This window comes from Plecotus auritus (assembly GCF_963455305.1).
Source record: "Plecotus auritus genome assembly, chromosome: 6".
NCBI lineage: Eukaryota > Metazoa > Chordata > Mammalia > Chiroptera > Vespertilionidae > Plecotus > Plecotus auritus.
This window is the reverse complement of record NC_137773.1, coordinates 99,925,759-99,942,605: the sequence shown is the minus strand read 5'-3', so window position 1 is coordinate 99,942,605 and position 16,847 is coordinate 99,925,759. Positions and strand designations below refer to the sequence as shown.

Genomic DNA, 16,847 nt, shown 5'->3' with positions numbered 1-16,847 from the left:
TTCCTTCTGGCTGCGTGTGCTGCCTGCTCCCCACACCTGCCCTTCCTGGGACTCTTCCACAGTGGGGGTTTGCTGTGGGATGAGGGGAACCCAGGTCATCGTGATGGGGCTGCTGCGCAGATGTGGATGTCCATAGCGGAGCCCAGAGACCCTGAGCTGGCCTGTGTCTGGGCATCCTGGTTCCATCTCCAGTCCCAGTCTCCTCATTTCTACTCCTGGCTGGACCCTAACCAGTGGCCCTGCACAAACAGGACTTGGGGAAACCATGGTGGAATTTAATCTGCAGAATGGCTTCTCTCCTCTCCCTCTGGCCACGCTACACACACACACACACACACACACACACACACACACACACACACACACGTGATAATGTCCCCTAGAGCAGGGAACCTGTAGGAGACAGCCCATCTTGTACCCTCATCCGAAGGGCCTTGGTTTCTGAAGCCCAGGGAGGTTGTCCCATGGGTTAGGCCTGAAGGCCGGGCAAGCAAGATGCTGGCAGTGCCTAGTCAGTCCCTCTGAGCAAAGTGCTTCTCCTTCCCTCTCTCCCACCCTCTCTGCCTGGATGTCGCCTCTCAAGTGGTCCCCTGATGCTGCTCAGGCAAAACTGCCTTCCACTTACATAGGGCTCCTGCTTTGCCTCATACTGGCCCCTTCAGCATGCCTCTGCTCGCTGCTACCATGCCAGCATCCCTGGAAGACTGGCCACATCTCGCCCTCGGTGTAGCCTGGATAACTGAGCACACGGTGCTTGGCATGGAGTAGCACTCTGTAGAGGGAGGGGAAGAACGCGAGTCCCCAATACATTGCTCTATTGGAACTGCCTGCTTTCCAGTGTAGAAACAGTCTGTTTTATTGGTCGCAGGCAGCTATTTATTCTGTTTTCCGCTCTCACTGATGCCCTTTGTGTGTCGTGAATGTGCGAGGTGACATCTTTCTGTTGAGAATGCAGGAAGACAGTTAGAAGGCCCTTTGGTCATACGATGGGCCTGGACCAGGACGCTTCGGTGTGGATGGGGAAGGCTGGCAGTGGGTTGGTGCCTTCCCTGGCCCTGGTTTCTTCCCAGGATCCTGGGCACTCCTGGGTTGCTCTGGGCCAGTTTGCAGGGCCCATCAGGTCAACTGGAGGGTCACCCTTCCGTGTGCTAAGGGGCCCAGCAACACAATCCCCTTTGCTTTCTGTGGTCTCCATCGGCCAGTTCCTGCTCTTACTCTTAATGCGACCCGTCGCATCTGGGGGAATTAGAAATGAGTTTGGAGGGGTTGCCACAGCCCCCTCACCACTCACCTGCATGGGCTCAGCAGCCAGCAGCCACCTGCCTTGGGCCCCTCTTCCTCCTGCCTATTCCCTGGTGGGTTCTCACTTCCTGCACACGCCCTTGGCTTTCAGAATGGGGCCGAGAGGCCTGCCACATGTCTGTATGTCTCTCAGGCACAATTCCTGATTTATAAATATGGCTTGTTTCAAAGCTTTGGTAGACTTGCATGCTTTCCTTCTTCCCTCCCCCAGCTCTCCCTCACAGTCATTCATTTATTCATCCACCTGTGCATTCATGCATTTATTCAACATAAATTCTGCATGTCACTATATTCCAGGCACCAAGGCTGAGAAGCTTCCTGGGCCAGTACCTAGGTCCCCAGAGGGGTGGGATGGACATGCTCAGAAGATCAGGGGAAGGAAGTGATTGGTGCACCTAGAGGACTGATCCCGTGTGGTGGGATCCAGCCTAGTAGTGCCTCGTGGTCAAGGCACCGCTAGGGCTGGAAGAAAGGGAGGTTGACCATGTGGAGATGTGGGAGTGGACCGGAGTAGGTGAGGGCACCCAGCAGAGGGGCAAGCAGAGCAAGTCAGGGAGGCAGGGCAGCACGGAGAGGTTGAGTAGGGGGTGCTGCTTTAGGGGTGCTGCCTTTGTGGATAAATTTTTTTATTGGATCAACACCACACCCTTGTTTACACATCGCCCATGTGCACAGGCAGAGCGGAATGGAGTGCATGGCCAGCAGAGCCTGAAATCGCTACTCTCTGGCCTTCTGCAGAGAAACATTCGCCTGCTCTGGATCTGGAGGGACAGCAGGCGGCGGACGTGGGCGAGAACGCGGAGTGGGGGTGGGCGGGAATGAAGACCAATGAGCAGGTTGAATGGTGAGTGTGGAGAGGCCATGAAGGCTTTTTACAGGGCACCAGTGAGAAGATGAGAACTGTGATTTGGGAGGGTAGTTGACAGCTGGGGAGATTGGTTGGCAAGAGAGAGACTGAGGGACCTGCTGGAGATCTTGGCCATAGTCAGGTAAGAGGGGAGGAGTTGAACTGTGGGGAGGAGCTGTGAGTTATTGGGGTTGGGTATGCTGCTGGGAGGTGACCAAGGGCACTGAGATTTGGGGATGGTGCCAAAAATAGAAGCAGGGACACAGGGGAGAGCTGGCCGGCTCCAGCCAGCACTTTTCCCATAGATATGACCAACTGACGCTGGACTTGGTCCCGGCGCCTGGGCCAGACCGGCAAGGCTCTGGGACTGCCGGGCCCGGCTTGGGAGTGCAGACAGAGGTGGGCAAGGAAGAGAAGGAAGATGATAATTTCCTTCCAACTTTCTCTGGGAGAATTTTCTAGAAGGAAACCTTGCCTTTCTGCCATCCTCTCTCTGCATCTGCGTCCCTTCCCCAGCTCAGGTCTCCCAGTGCCACCCACACAGCCAGCGTTCATGCTTCTGGTGGCACCCACAGTGTGGAAAGCTCTTCCCACCTCCGTGTGCCCACCTCCGTGTCGGAGCCCTGCCTCCCCCTGTGCCAGCAGCCGCCTGTGCCCTTTGGGTGCTGCAGCGTCATAGACCCTGAGCTTGCCTCCAAGTGATGAGAGGCTCAGAATAGGGTGGGACAGGGGCTGGAACAGCCCACCTGTTACCCTAGACTCCTCCCCTGGAGTCTAAGCAGCAAGATGGGTGTCCAGGGCAGCCTGGGGTGTGTGGCCACAGAGGACAGTGTAGCCTGGGGGTCAGGGGACGAGCAGCCTATGTCCCCTCCTATCTATTGAACTGGTGTGGAGATGACTGCGTGGATGTTTATTTCTCTCATTGGGGAGTGAGTAGGGCTGCGACATTTGTCTTTGGAGCTCACGCGGGAGGGAGCATCAGGGAGCGTTAATGGTCAGGAGGATGGCCAGGAATTTGTCCCCAGTGGTTTTCGAATGAGGTGATGGAACTGCTTTCTCTCTGCACCCACGCCTCTCCCATGTGCATCTGCAGAGAAGGCCCACGATGGGCTGCTCTGGGTGCTGGGACTGGGTGAGGGGCCTTGGGTTCGCCTTAGGAGAGGTTACCGCAGCCTTCACTGTCTGCTCTGTGTTCTGGAAGTCAAGTGCGTCAGTGAGGCACGTTTGTTTGTCTCTCTTTTATTGATGAGGACAATGAGGCTCCAATAGATGAAGGGACTAGTCTCCAGTCATTGGCTGAAGTAGACTGGAGCCCAGGGCTCTGGCCTCTCAGGCCCTTCCTTCCCTCCTTGGGTTAAGGTCAATCCTGTGGGGGGTGGGCCCCAAGATTTAGGACCCTTCAGTGAACAGGACAATCATCCGTGCACTAGCTCATGGCACCTGAGGGGAGAGCTTTGGGACAGCCAGGGGGCCTGCCCGTCACCTGCACACAGCACAGCATGACCTCTGCCTGGGTCTGCAGCACTGTGCATCCCATGCGGGAGGACTTCCCATGAATGCTGGGAAAGGCATGTTCAGATGGGCCTCTAAAGGGGCATGAGACTGTCCTGTCCCCGCTCTTCACGGAGGTCAGCCCTTTCCTCCCCAAGTCCCTGTGGCCCTGCCAGAGACCACAGCTGCGCTGGATCCCCTGGGGCTGGCCTGGGTGGTGTCTGTGCTTCCTCATGGTAACAGGGGTCAGAGGAGAGGGTGAAGGGGTCCCCCTCTGCTGCTTCTCCTCCTGTGTTCCCTCCTCATCCTCTGTGACCCTCCCATTCCTGCTGTTCCCTGCCGCTTCCCTCTCCTTCCCCCTGCTTGCCCTCCTCTGCCTCTTCCTATCACCTTTGCCCCCCTCCCTTTCCTCTCCTCCCCCTGCTCCCTCCCGTCCCTGCCCTGTGCTCCTTGTCTCTGGGTGTTGCTTTCCCCTGTTCTCCCTTTCTCTGATTTGCCCTCTTCTACATCTCCCTCCTTCTCCTCTCCCCTCCTTCTCCCTCCTTCACAGTTGCCAACATGCCTGCCCTCCCCTCTTAAGAGGAGCCTGTCAAGCCCTTCTCACTGGGAACCGAGGAGTCCAGCCACAGGCCAGGCCGCTGCAGTACCCACGCCAGGCGGCTCCATGGTGCCCTTGTGGGGCTGCTCCACAGTGCCCACGTTGAGTGGCTCCATGGTGCTCATGCCAGGCCCTTCGGAGTGTCCACGTCAGGCTGCTCCACGGTGCCCACGCCAGGCTGCTCGAGTGCCCACACCAGGCTTTATCTCCTCAGTCGCTGGGCCCTGATCCTATCTCCTGCTGGGCTCCCCTGGGTGCAGCCTTCAGGGCCAGCAGTGTCCAGGACCCTGAGCTCCCTGAAATCAGGCATCTCATCAGAGAAAGTTGTATGGCCAGGCTGGAGGTCATCTAATTGAGTTGTTTTCTCAGGCCTTACTTATTTTTTTTTAAGCATTCGACTATTTTTAAAAACAACTTTGTGCATAACTCCAGTATATAAAACAAAACTGAGCTGTGGGTTGAGCTGGGGGTGAGGACCTTGACCTGGCCGTTTGACTACACAGGCTCTGTATTTAGTGAGCCCTGTGGGGAGGGCCCGTGGTGGGAGCAGACCTGCCACCTGGAACAGTGAGGGCAGGAAAGGATGCGGGAGGCACAGTGCTGGACTGGGTGGCACAGAGCCCAGCAGGCCCCAGGACGTCACGGCGGGTGGTGGCGGGGGGAGGGGAGGATGGACTAGCATGCGCTCCAAGTTGCTCAGGGAAGCAGCCGAGTGAAGGAGAAGGTGGAGCAGTCAGACAGAAGGCAGTGGTGGCAGCAGTCTCTGAGGTGGGGCATGCGGGCCACCCTGGCAGTGGCCTCCCACAGCCCTGGCCGGAGCTGCCCTGGGTCCAGGCAGTAGAATCCAGTCCTTGGGGCAAAAGGGGCCTAGAGCACTCGCCCTTTCCCAGGGATGCAGGTTGGTGGCTTGGCTGGGCTCGATCTTGGCACCTGGGTCACTGGTGCTGTGTATCTGGTTTCCCGCCCACTGCACTCATCATCACCCTGGTCACATCTCCACCATTGGCAGTGCCTCTGCTCTTGGCCGGACCTCTGTGTGATAGCTGGGCTTTGTTGAGCTGACCAGATGCCCTGCGTGGCAGATTGCCTGTGATGTCCAAGGGATTTTGATACTTCTGGCCGAGAGCAGTGATCTAGGCATAATTTCTTGGGCTTCCCAGTTGCTTCTGGTGGCCAGAGAGTCCCCGCAGGTGCCTTGAGAACCAAGCCATTTGAAGTTAGGATAGAAACACCACATCCCCCAGCTGGTTCCCAGGGATCACTGTTAGGATGATGATAACAAAGGACTGTTCGTCAGCACACCCTCTGGTCCTGCATCCAGGCGGTCATGCTAGGGGCACAGAACCTGGAACCATCACCAAGCCAGCTTTCTTTCCCATTCCTCACCTTGACCACAGAGCCCCCAGGAGCCATACATCGGTTTAGGTGGAAAGGCTGACCCTTGGCACTGTTGCCAGATGTCCTCCTAACATGCACCAGTGGCAGACATAACTAATCCATCACTGTCTCTTCCCCATGAACCCAAATGCGGACTCATAGTCTTCAATGAGCTGACTCTCAGATTCTGATTCTGCTCAGTGGCATGCGTGTGTTCATTCATCTATCCATTCATGCATGCACCTGGTAAGACGTTTACTAAGCTGCTGTCATAGGCCAGACACTGTGCAATGAGAGGGGAGGAGGGCATGGTCCCTGCCTCGGGAGGAGCTGCGTGTGGTGGAGAGACCTATGAGTGGCTTTTGGACGTTGGAGAGCGGAGTCAGAACTCTCTCTTCAGGAGCCGACAGGAGTCGGGACCTAGTCGCTGAGAAGTCAGAAGGGGGCAGGGTCTTGTGCTGCGTGGGATGGAGCCAGAGCTTTCCCCTGTGCCCTGTGCTTCATGACGCCCACAGCGGATGGCAGGGCCACGGAAGGTGGGCCTCGTCCGAGTAACAGGACAAGCTCAGCTGCGGTGACCCATCCTCACTGGTGCCTTCTCTCCCACAGGAGCAGGGGCTGAAGGCCAATAGCTCCAAAGAGCTGAGCACGTGCTTCACAGAGGTGAGTGGGGCAGAGTGCGGTGGTGCAGGGGCCTGGCCACCGGAGGCTGTTTCCAGGCAAGCCTCAGACTCAGGGCCCTCAGATCCTGTGGCGGGCTGGGCCAGCTGAGCTCCTGGCCCACCTGGGCCTGCTGGGCACACAGACAGGGGGCAGGTGCAGAGACAGCAGCCAGAGCCTTGGCTGTCTCGGGAGAGACACTGTGGCTGCTCTGAGCAGGGCCCTGCCAAGCCTTCTTGACTCTTTAAGACAGGTGTGCTGAGCACCTGCGCGTGCTGGTTCTGTGAACTTGAGGAGACAGAGAGGACACAGCCCCTTCCTCACAGGAGCCCCAGTGCTTGAGGGTATCTGACTGTATGATAGTCTGTCTATAACTTACCCGAGAAGAGGCCACGTAAGCTTCCACAGCAGGAGGAGAGCGCAGTCGGAGATACGAAGGGGGTGCTCTATGGAGGGGAGGGGTTCGGCCACATTTAGGAATAGGAAGAACAGAGCATCTCTCTCCTCTCCTCAAGAAGGTCCTGGGGACCCAGGAGCTCCTTCCCCTTGAGATCTTTATCTCGCCCCTTCTCCCTGGCCTGTGTCAGGCCTTCTTCCTCCCCGGGCAGTGTCAGCCAGGCTGTCCTGGGCACCATGGCACTGCCTTCCCCAGCTGGGGCTCAGCCCAGCTCCCTGGAAGCCTGGCTTTGCCTCCAAGAGGGTGGGCGAAGGGGAGCCCCCTGGATGGGAGGGAGGGCAGCGGTCTGGGGAGTCGGTCCTTTCCTTTGCCTGCTCCCAGCCCTGCTGACTGCTGTGGTTTGTTTGTCTTCCCTGTTCTCTTTGCTTCTGTCCCCTTCTGCCATGGCCTCAGCTCACCACCAACATCATCCCAGGGAGTAACAAGGTGATCAGACCCAACTCAGGCCTCTGCCAAGCCAGCCCGTCGGCCGCCTTGACCGTTGTCTCCTTCCTGATGTTGAAGCTGGCCTTGTAGGCTCTGGGCACGGCGTCTGGAGGTTTCTGAAAGCTACGTGGACGAGAGCACCCGCCTGCTGAATGGACACACACACACACACACACACACACACCTTGCAAAAAATTTCCCCCACCTTGTCTATGAACCTGTCTGTTCCCAGGTTTCTTCTCTGGAGAAGTTTTTCTAAACCAAACAGACAGTAGGCGGGCAGCCTGAGAGCCTCCTGGAGGGCCCCTGGCAAGGGCACCCCAGCGCCGAGGAGGGCACAAGGGTCTAGAAATGCCCCACACCTCCTCCTGGCGTTTTCCTCTCTGGACCCTGATGAAACCCCTGCAGCTAAGGACTGTGGCCGTGCCTGATTGGTCTGAGGCAGGACAGTGGCCGCTGCTCTTCCAAAGTTGCCCACTCAGGGGACTTGTTGGGGCTGGCAAGGGGTGTCAGGTGGCAGAGCAGTGAGGCTGGCCCCTGGGTCCAACTGGGCACCAGTAGCACCTCCACGTGGCTTTGAGAGTGGAGTTTATTTTGCCCTCCCTCTGGGCTGGGCAGGTCTGCTTCTGGCCTGTGGAGGGGTGTGCACGGAGGTCTCCCACTGTGGCACGGGCTGTGCAGCTCCAGGGCCTTGGGGGCTCAGCCCACCTGGGACACCTTTTCAGGAGGAGGGAGCAACACTTGGCAGCAGCTCGGGGCTGCTTCTTCCTCTTGGTGGCGGGAATTTTGAAATAAAGAAATGATTCTTTGGGTGGCTCTCTTTGGAGAGGGGGCTGCTGAGAGGGGCAGAGAAGACCATAGTGGATGTCTACTGCCCCACACTCTGGTCTCTGCAGATCTCTCCCCACTTCCAGCTTATCTTTCCTCATTTCTGAGACATACGCCAACTGTATGTACACAACATGTTTCCCTTCTCAACATATATGTATATACACATCCATATACATATATCGTGTGGTTTTCCCCTTTCTTTCCTTTTTTTTTAAGAAACAAAACTATTGAAATAATACCCCAACAGATGAGCGAGATGTATTATTGTAAAGTTTATTTTTTTTATAACATTGTCTATAAAGGGATCGAAGGAGATGGCCTCCCTTGTCCCGGCCCGCCGGGCTGCCGGGCCGTGGGAGGGGCTCCTGATCGCATTCACGCTGGCCAGGCTCCAATAAATGTCCTCGGAAGCAGCTTGGTTTCTGCCTCACTCCCGTGTGCCTTCTCCCCACTTGGTTCCTGGCCCAGCCACACCTTGGTTGCTTACCTGGGGCTCCTGGGTGGGGGGGCCATCTGTCACGTGTGCTCGGTGTAGGTGATGAAGCTCCATTAGGAGATGCTTATACACGTGGTGGGTCTGGGGTCCCACTGTGCTGAGTCTGTTGGGCCACTCACCTGTCTGTCCCACCTGCCCTTCCTGATGAGTGCCAGAGCCCTTCGGTGGTTGGTCCCAACCCGGAAGGGAACAAGTGGCCATGAGGATGGAGGTGAGGGGACAAGTCGTCATACTTAGGGTGTGTTTTTGTTTTACGGCTGCCTGGGCGACCTGTGGTTGGCCCTGTCCGTCTGCCCGCTGGGACTCCTGGTTTATTTAAGGTGTGTGATTGTGAGGCAGGGACCTGGCTTCTTGGATCCCACCAGGGAAGGAAGACACTGTGGCCCAGCCCTGCTTCTTGTTTTCTCCGCTTACCACCCAGCCTCCACCAGACATGGGCCTGCCATGTTCTTCAGGAGACTCTCTCGGAGAGACCAGAAGGATGCCTGCTAGCTGAGTGTGTACACATATGTGTGGGCCTGCAGGTGCTCACATGTGTGTGCCAGTGCACATGGCAGGAGAGAGGAGGCAAGATTGCCAGTGAGGGATGTTCCTGCTGTCAGCCTGGCCTTCAGGGATGCACACGATCCCGTCCTGTCACCTTTGGGAGATGGGATGCTGTTTTCCATTCTCCCAATCCTGGGTCCCTGCAAGTGGCTGTTGTTTCTGGCCACTCATGCATCACATCCACGGTGGTGGTCACTGTGATGTACTGCGTCCCCGCCCCTGCATGGAGGGGCGCTGAGCCAGCCAGCCCTCTTCCCTATCATCACTGGCCTGACTCTGCGTGTGGAGGCTGTTGTGGGGGCCACTTGGGATCCATGTATTTGCAAACAGTAAAGTCTGGTTGACTTAAAGGCTTGGTGGGGGAATGGCTCACAGCATCAGTGTTCCTAGGACAGTCGCCAAAGAACATCTGCAGGGCTGGATGGCAGGATCCTAGGGTCAGCACGCTGCCTGCTCTGTGATGAAGGACCACCAACCGCCATCCAGCTGTCTGCACTGGGACCGTGTACCTATGTCCCGCCATTCTTGGGTGCAAGGATACGTCACGTCTGGCATCCCTCATGGGAAATAAGCCCTTGGATTGCATGATGGGGAAGAGGAAATTTCCCAAGAAGAAATGGAGGTGCCATGATGAAGGGAGGAATGGATTCTGGGCAGCTTTCCTCTGCCTTAAAACATCTCCCAGGCATCACGTAGCTAAACTTTTACCATTAAATATTCATCCCTTTGGTTGAGATGACTTTTGTTCTCTGTGATCCTCTCAAAATGTGTTAATAAAACTGGGAAGAATAAAATGTTACTATTTAATGTTAATTAGTTTACTAGTGAGCCCAGACATTGAGCTTGGACTTGGGGGAGATAGGGGAAGAGAAACAGGAAAGAAATCAGGAGATTGGTCGGGGCTACAGAGATTGATCTGAAACTATTTTAGAGTTCTTTTGGGAGAGTCACCATATGCAGTGTAGGCCAGCCGAGCCTTTACCCCAGAGTCAGCAAAGTCTATGACATGAACTTGCTTTGCCACCAGCCCCCGGGGACTCCTGATCTGGGGCATGCATTGTCTGCAAGGCTGTGCGATCTTCCCTGCATTTTCCAGGCTCTAGTACCTTGGCAGGTTGGGACCACATAGGGATGCTTCTCCCCTCGCTGGGAAGGCTTCCAGCCTGGGATGATTTGCTCAGCCAACAACATCAGCTTCCCAGCTGGCCCTTGCCCCTGCTGCTCTCCTTCAATGCAGCTAGGTCCCACTTGGACCTGTCTGAGCCCCCACCCACACCCACCAGCTGTGGCTGGGGAGCGAAGGAGGTAGATCAGGAGCTCAGGGGACTCGGCATCAAGCCAGCATGCCAGGGTCCTGCACTGGCCTGGGGTGGGCTGCACAGCTGGCCTCGTTCCAAGACCAGACACGGGTCATTTTCTCAGTTCCTTGTACCCCCACCCTTGCCTTTGTAACCTTGGCAACATGGGTTTCCCAAGACAGCCCAACCCTGCCTGCTCTTGGGAGTCCTTCCAAGACGTAAGTCCTGACTTGATCCTCACGCCCTATAGCTGGACCCTGCTATCTCCTCCAGGCTGTGGTGATATCAGGGAACTCCAGACCTGCCAGGGTGGCTGCCTCTGGCCTGCTACCTGGCTCCTTCTCAGGGCTCACGGCTCACTGAGATGCCCACCCCAGAGACCAGTGCTGGTTAACTCCCAGGGTCTGCTGGTCCACCTGCAATGGCTTAACTTCATGCTAATGGGCCGTGTGTGTGTGTGTGTGTGTGTGTGTGTGTGTGCATGTGCGCCTGCCTGTCCTTAATTCCCAGCCCTGTCCCACTGACTGTCAGATGCCTGCATAAGACTGACTGTCCTTTACTCACATAAGGGCAAAGCATGCTAGAGAAATTCCTTTACAGCCTCTCCTAATCTCTGGTGTGAATTTGAACTGGGTCTTCCCTCCAAGTGGGCCAGGATGCCAAGGGGGTGAACTGGTCTGACTCTGTGACAGTACAAGTAAATGTGTTCATAGCCTGTTGCCCATTCTTCTGTCTTTGTGGGGGTAGATATTTGTCTTTAACAAACGGACTAAATTTTTTTTAGGGTAAACCAGTCATTTGGAGTAAAAAATGGTAAATAAGTTGGGTAACATTCTTAGTGGTTGGTTTAAGTGGTGGAGAGACTGGTTTCTAGTCACTTGCTCAATCTTGGTTAGCTCACCTACAATATTTTTTTTTTTCCTAATCCTCACCTGAGGATATTTTTCCATCGATTTTAGAGTGGAAGAGAGAGGGAAAGACAGAGAGGAACATCGATGTGAGAGAAACACATGGATTGTTTGCCTCCTGCACATGGCCTGACCAGGGCCGGGGCCAGGGCCAGGGAGGAGCCTGCAATCGAGGTACATGCCCTTGACCGAAATTGAACCTGGGACTCTTCAGTCTGCAGGTTGATGCTCTATCCACTGAGCCAAAGTGGCTAGGGCTACAAAGTTCTATTAGATGATAATTAAGATCCTTCTAAGATCCAAACAAGCCTCAGAAGGGAGAGAAGAGAGACAGATGGACAGACGATGCTGAGGTGGTTTCCTGCCCAGCGCCCTCTGTCTGAGTCATGGGACCCCGGCCTGCCCAAGTGACCACTTGAAATTTGTAGGTTCTGATGTGTTTCCTAAAAACCCAGCCACGTCACTCCATTGTACACCTCCTACCTCAGAACGGGGGCATTGAAATAGTCACCAAGATGCTCTTTACAAAATCAGCGCTGTGCAGACTCTCAATTAACCAGAACATTGCTTGCCACATTCCGCTTCCAGAGTGAGTGATTTCTATATTTTTTGTGTGCTGTACTTTTCAGAGCAGAATAAAGGAGTAAACATTTTATTTATTTTTTTAAAAAATATTTTTAAATATATTTTATTGATTTTAGAGAGGAAGGGAGAGGGAAAGAAAGAAACATCAATGATGAGAGAGAATAATTGATTGGCTGCCTTCTGCATGCCCCCTGCTGGAGATCAAGCCCACAACCCAGGCATGTGCCCTTGGCTAGAATCGAACCTGGGACCCTTCAGTCCAGAGGCTGACGCTCTATCCACTGAGCCAAACCAGCTAGGGCTGGGGGTAAAACTTTTAGAAGGGCTTTCATAGCATTACTGAAAACCCAAACCGAATGTAGCTATTTTAAACTATGTGCATTTAAGACTTAACTAATGCCTCCAAAGCCCACACCCTGTATCAGGCACTGTTCCGAGTTGCATGAATATTAACTCCTTTCCCCCGACTTGGGTGCAGCCAGTTTGGCTCTGTATCCCCATTTTACAGAAGAGCAGACTGAGGCCCAGAGAAGTTACCATCTTGCCCAAGATGGTACAGAGGGGAGGGTGCAGCACTCAGAAGCAAATCCAGGCAGGCTGGCTTGCAGGTCTGTGTCTTACTTGCTTGCCAGGCTGCCAACCCTCACATAGCTGCCATGATGTGCCCTGCCCCATGCTGGCTGGTGGCTGCCACCTGGGGGGCTCCAGTGCTTCGCTCGCCTCTCCCTCCCCGGCCTTCAGGGCAAATGTGAGGACGTTCTGTAAAATAGTTCATTGAATCAAGTGTGGTGTGGACTCAGAAGGGGGAGAATGTGAGGAAGATGCTGCCCCAGACAGGGCCCTACCCCAGGCCTTTCTGGTGGGGCAGTCGGGTACAGGGGTGAGCATCCCACCTTGGTGTTTGCCATCCTGCTTTTCCTGGGAAAGATAATTCCCATGTTAGAAAACAGCTTTGACTGGTAGGTGGCCTCTCTGGGAGGAGGCTGGCCGGTCGAGAACCTGTGCATGGGACTGGATTGCTCTTGCCTTGGGGGCACTATGGCGACGAGGAAAGACGATGCATTTGGGGGTGAGGCAGATCTGGGTTTGAATCCCTAATCTTTCATTGACCAACTGGGTGACCACATCCAATCTGGACTTCGGTTTTCTCATCTGACAATGAGGATGGCAGTCCCTGCTTCATACAACCACTGCTGAGGTTAAACGGGGCACCCCACGTATCCAGTGTGCCATGCTCTTCCCTCACCCAGGGCATGCTGGCCCAGGCCTCCATGGATTCTCAGCACCTAGGAGCTGTGCTGGGTTCCAACCTCGGAGCCTCTCCCTTCCTCCTCCTGTGCCCTGAGCAGCTTTCCATGAATGACCTGTGGCAGACAAAGAACAGGACCATTATCAGGCCCTGGACTGTGCTCTTGGAAGCTTTGCCGAGAGGAGTTGAAAGGGCAGGAGGGGTGAGGAGGAAGAAAAAGGGAACCTCCTGGTATTTGTAAGTCACTGTTGATTTGATCTGCCAGTCGCTGGGGACAGGGGCTACAGAACATCCAGATGTCATGTTCTCTGGAGTCCCCTGGATTGGCCACCTTCTCTCCACTCATGAAAACAGAGGCTATGCCACGGCAGTGAGTGCACCAGCTCAAAACCCTGGACGGGAGGCATCGATTGGCCCTGGGAGCTGGAGCAATGATAGCACCCTTGGGAGGTAGGCAGGCTGGTGCAGGTCCCTGTGGAGCCGAGGCAAGAGCAAGTGGTTTAGCTACCACAGGTTCTTGGAAACTTCCTCCAGAGAGGGAACCTCAGGCCCCCCAAATCAGCTTTTGGGAATGAGTTCAGAGTCACCTCGATGCTTTCCGAGCAGAAGGATCTCTCCCTTGCAATTTTTCTACAGAAAAAGGCTGGCAATAAGCTGAGCATCTGATGATATGTCCAAGTCCATTTTCTTTCTGCAGAGAGTCAGGGGTGTACGGGGAAGAACGCCGGGACCCCAGGTTCAAGCTCTGGCTTGGCCATCCATCAGCTTGTGAGACTGGCTAAGTCACCGACCTTCTCTGAGTCTCAGGAAGGGTGCTGTAGATCAGGCACTGGCAAACCTTCTGTGAAGGGCCAGCTGATGAACATTACAGACTCTGTGGACCCTGTCATTTTGGTGGCTGCTATCCACTGAATATTGGAACTTGAAAGCAGTCATAGACAGTATGTCCATGTTGGACACTGACTGTGTTCTGATAACACTGGATTTGGCCCCTGGGCTACAGTTTGCCACCCCTTCCCTGATGGTCTCTGAGATCAAGCTCTCACTCCCAGGCGGTCTGACCACAGGGCTTTGGTGGTGCCGAGGGATAATGGGGCCAATGTTATCCTGAGGTTGGAGGAAGAGAGAGGGCAGGTTGCCACTCTGATGAGCGAGTTGGCCTCGCAGATGAGCTGGTGGGAGAGAAAGCTGGGAGGAAAGGCTCTGCCTGGGAGAGAAACCAGGCAGCCCGTGGGCCACACACACATAAGCATGGTCGGAGCATGGGAGCCGCAGGTAGGTTGTGAAGTTGTGCTGTACACAGCGGCTTCAGGCTAGGAGGGTGAATGGAGCTAAAATTCACCTGCACCCACCCAGGGCCTCCTCCCAGGACAGGGCATTGTTCCCTGATCTGCACGAGGGTGTCTGCATGCATTGGAGCAGGACCTGTGGCTGAGAGCAAGGGGTGGGAAGGGAGAAGGGCCACTGAGGCATGGCAGCAGAGCCCCCGAGAGCCCCTGCGTGGCTGTTGGCAAGTCACTTAACCTGGCTGGCCCCACTCTCCTCATCTACAAAGGGAAGGGTCAGGGGGTTGCTCTCCGAGGCGCCTTCCCACAATGGGATTCTGTGATGCGATGACTGCCAGCTATTTCTGAACTCACCAGCCCGGCACGGAATGACTTGGAAAGAGACGGAATTCATTTCTCTCAATAAACACCGCTACCCCGCTTGGTTGCGCCAATTTTTCAGCAAGTGTCTTGTGCGGAGGTGTGGACTGCAGCTGTGGGCTCCTTCTGCGTATGGCTGCGTATGCCTTTCACTCTCCGCCTAGGCCTGCTCCTGGCAAGAACAGCGTTTCCTGGGAAGCCAATACCTGCTGGGCCACATGGAACAGGGCCTGCCCCAGTCCTGACCTCCCTCCCTGGGGAGGGCACTCTCCAGTTACACCTGGTTGCTGCTTATGGTGCCTCCTACACTTGGGCCACCCAGATTGGAAGTGACTAATTCTCAACTAACTGCAGGAGTTTGCACACCCACCATGGCCATCATGATCCAGGCTTCCAGGAAAACCTCCCTCTTGACTTCTCCTGGGCCTGCTCCTCCCCTCCTCCAGCCACCCACCCACAGGCAGGAGGCTGGCAATTTTAAATAAAGGCCACCGTTCTCACCCTACTCCATTCATTAAAAACCAGCTGGCCAAACAAATCCTTGTGAGATGACACTTCTGGCCCAGGCCATCCTTCACTTTTATCCTTGGTGGAAGATGTAAAGCCTTTTTACTCAGGGGCCCCGGCAACCTGAAATCACTCTTCTGTGTTATAAAGCTGCATGAGTGTGAGCCCACAGCAACCCAAAGGACTCATACTAATATTCCAGGAAGGGTGTTGATAGCATTGCTCTTCTGAATGGGGGAGACTTGACTGTATTGTTGATTGGAAATGGCCCAGAGATGCTGTCATTCCGCGTGACAGGGATGGCCCTCTGCCAGACTTGCAAACTCACCCAAACGCATGTGCCTCACTGTCTGGCCCAGGGCAGCCGTGCAGACACATCCTGGGCAATCTGAGGAACGTTTGTGTAAGCAGCCATGTTGCTGGGTCCTTGTTTGGGAATGGGACTGAGCTGGTGCTGAGAGTCACATTACTCTGGCAGGACTTCCTCACGCTACCTGACACCTGCCCTCAGTGTGCCTGAGAAAAGGATCTATGTAGAGCAGCCCCGGTAGGGCTGCCTTCCCATGCATGGCAGGTAAGCTCAACCTGGGCATTATCTCCATGTAGACTGGTGAATCTTGCAGCTTCAGCATGAAATGTAACAGTGGCAGGACAGAGGGAGGACTCTGGGTGCTGCCTCCTGAATCACTGTGACTGGTCACATGATTGATTTCCAGTGGAAAATGGGTACTCCCAGGGGGATCCCCAGATCCTGTCATTCCTCTGAAGGAATTCTGGTGGCCACCCCAGGGGGCTGCTCCTGTCAACTTATGATATTTGGCGCCAATTCAAATGCCAATAGGAATCCCCAATTTGGGGTGCTGTGAAGTAAGACATTGTCTAGTGCTAATAGCTCAGCAGTGCTGCAGCATGGCCTCTGAACACGGAACAGCTTGATGGTGCTACATTGCGGCTTTTCTACATGACTGTGAAGCTGCCCCCAGGCCTGGCAGCTCTTCAGCCCAGTAGCTCGGCTCCTCTACCGCCTGTTCCAGTCTGCTCCACCCAGACATTTCCTGTATTCTCCCGACTTCAGTATCTAGTAGAAGAGTCTGCTCCTGGAGCCAGAGGGGAGCTGGCTTATATAGACAGAAGCCTCGACCCTGGTTCCTGATTGGCCCATCCTTATGCAGATGATACCAACTCCTCACAGTTCGATTGGTACAAAGTCCTGATTGGTCAAAATAGAATAGCTCTGATTGGATGGGGAAAGCCTCAGTTCTATTGGTTGAAATAGGACTCCAGGAGCTCCTTTATAAGGTTTAGCTCAGATACAGAAACAGTGTAGGTGGGCAGTTTAGCTACACAGGGGCAGGCAGTCTAGCAGTGCAGCTTGCAGTTTGGTGAGAAGCTCCTGTGCAGAAATGGCAGCTAGGCTCTGTTTTTTTTTTTTTTTTTTGAGCCCATTTAGCCACCAGGATCCCTTTTTAGTAGGTGTCTTTTCCCCTCCACAGCGTTCACAGTATGTAGAGCCAACTTTATCTCTTTCCAAAAATGGCTATGCTGTTGTTCCAGAACCCCATGTTAAAGATCATCTTTACCACATGGTTTAGAGATGCTGCCTGTCTCATTTACTAATTTCTT

At 54.8% G+C, this 16,847-nt stretch overlaps 1 protein-coding gene across 3 annotated transcripts in view; it reads left to right on the top strand.

The window, feature by feature from the left end:
• The window catches only part of GFRA2 (GDNF family receptor alpha 2), a 97,960-nt gene extending 88,137 nt beyond the window's left edge, over positions 1–9,823 (top strand). For all 3 annotated transcript variants that reach the window (XM_080672655.1, XM_080672657.1, XM_080672656.1), the window contains 2 exons: positions 6,225–6,278; positions 7,126–9,823. In XM_080672655.1, the coding sequence (XP_080528781.1) occupies positions 6,225–6,278; positions 7,126–7,248 (177 nt within the window). In that variant the 3' untranslated portion in view covers positions 7,249–9,823. The remainder of the gene's footprint in view (positions 1–6,224; positions 6,279–7,125) is intronic.
• The last annotated feature ends 7,024 nt before the right edge of the window (positions 9,824–16,847 follow it).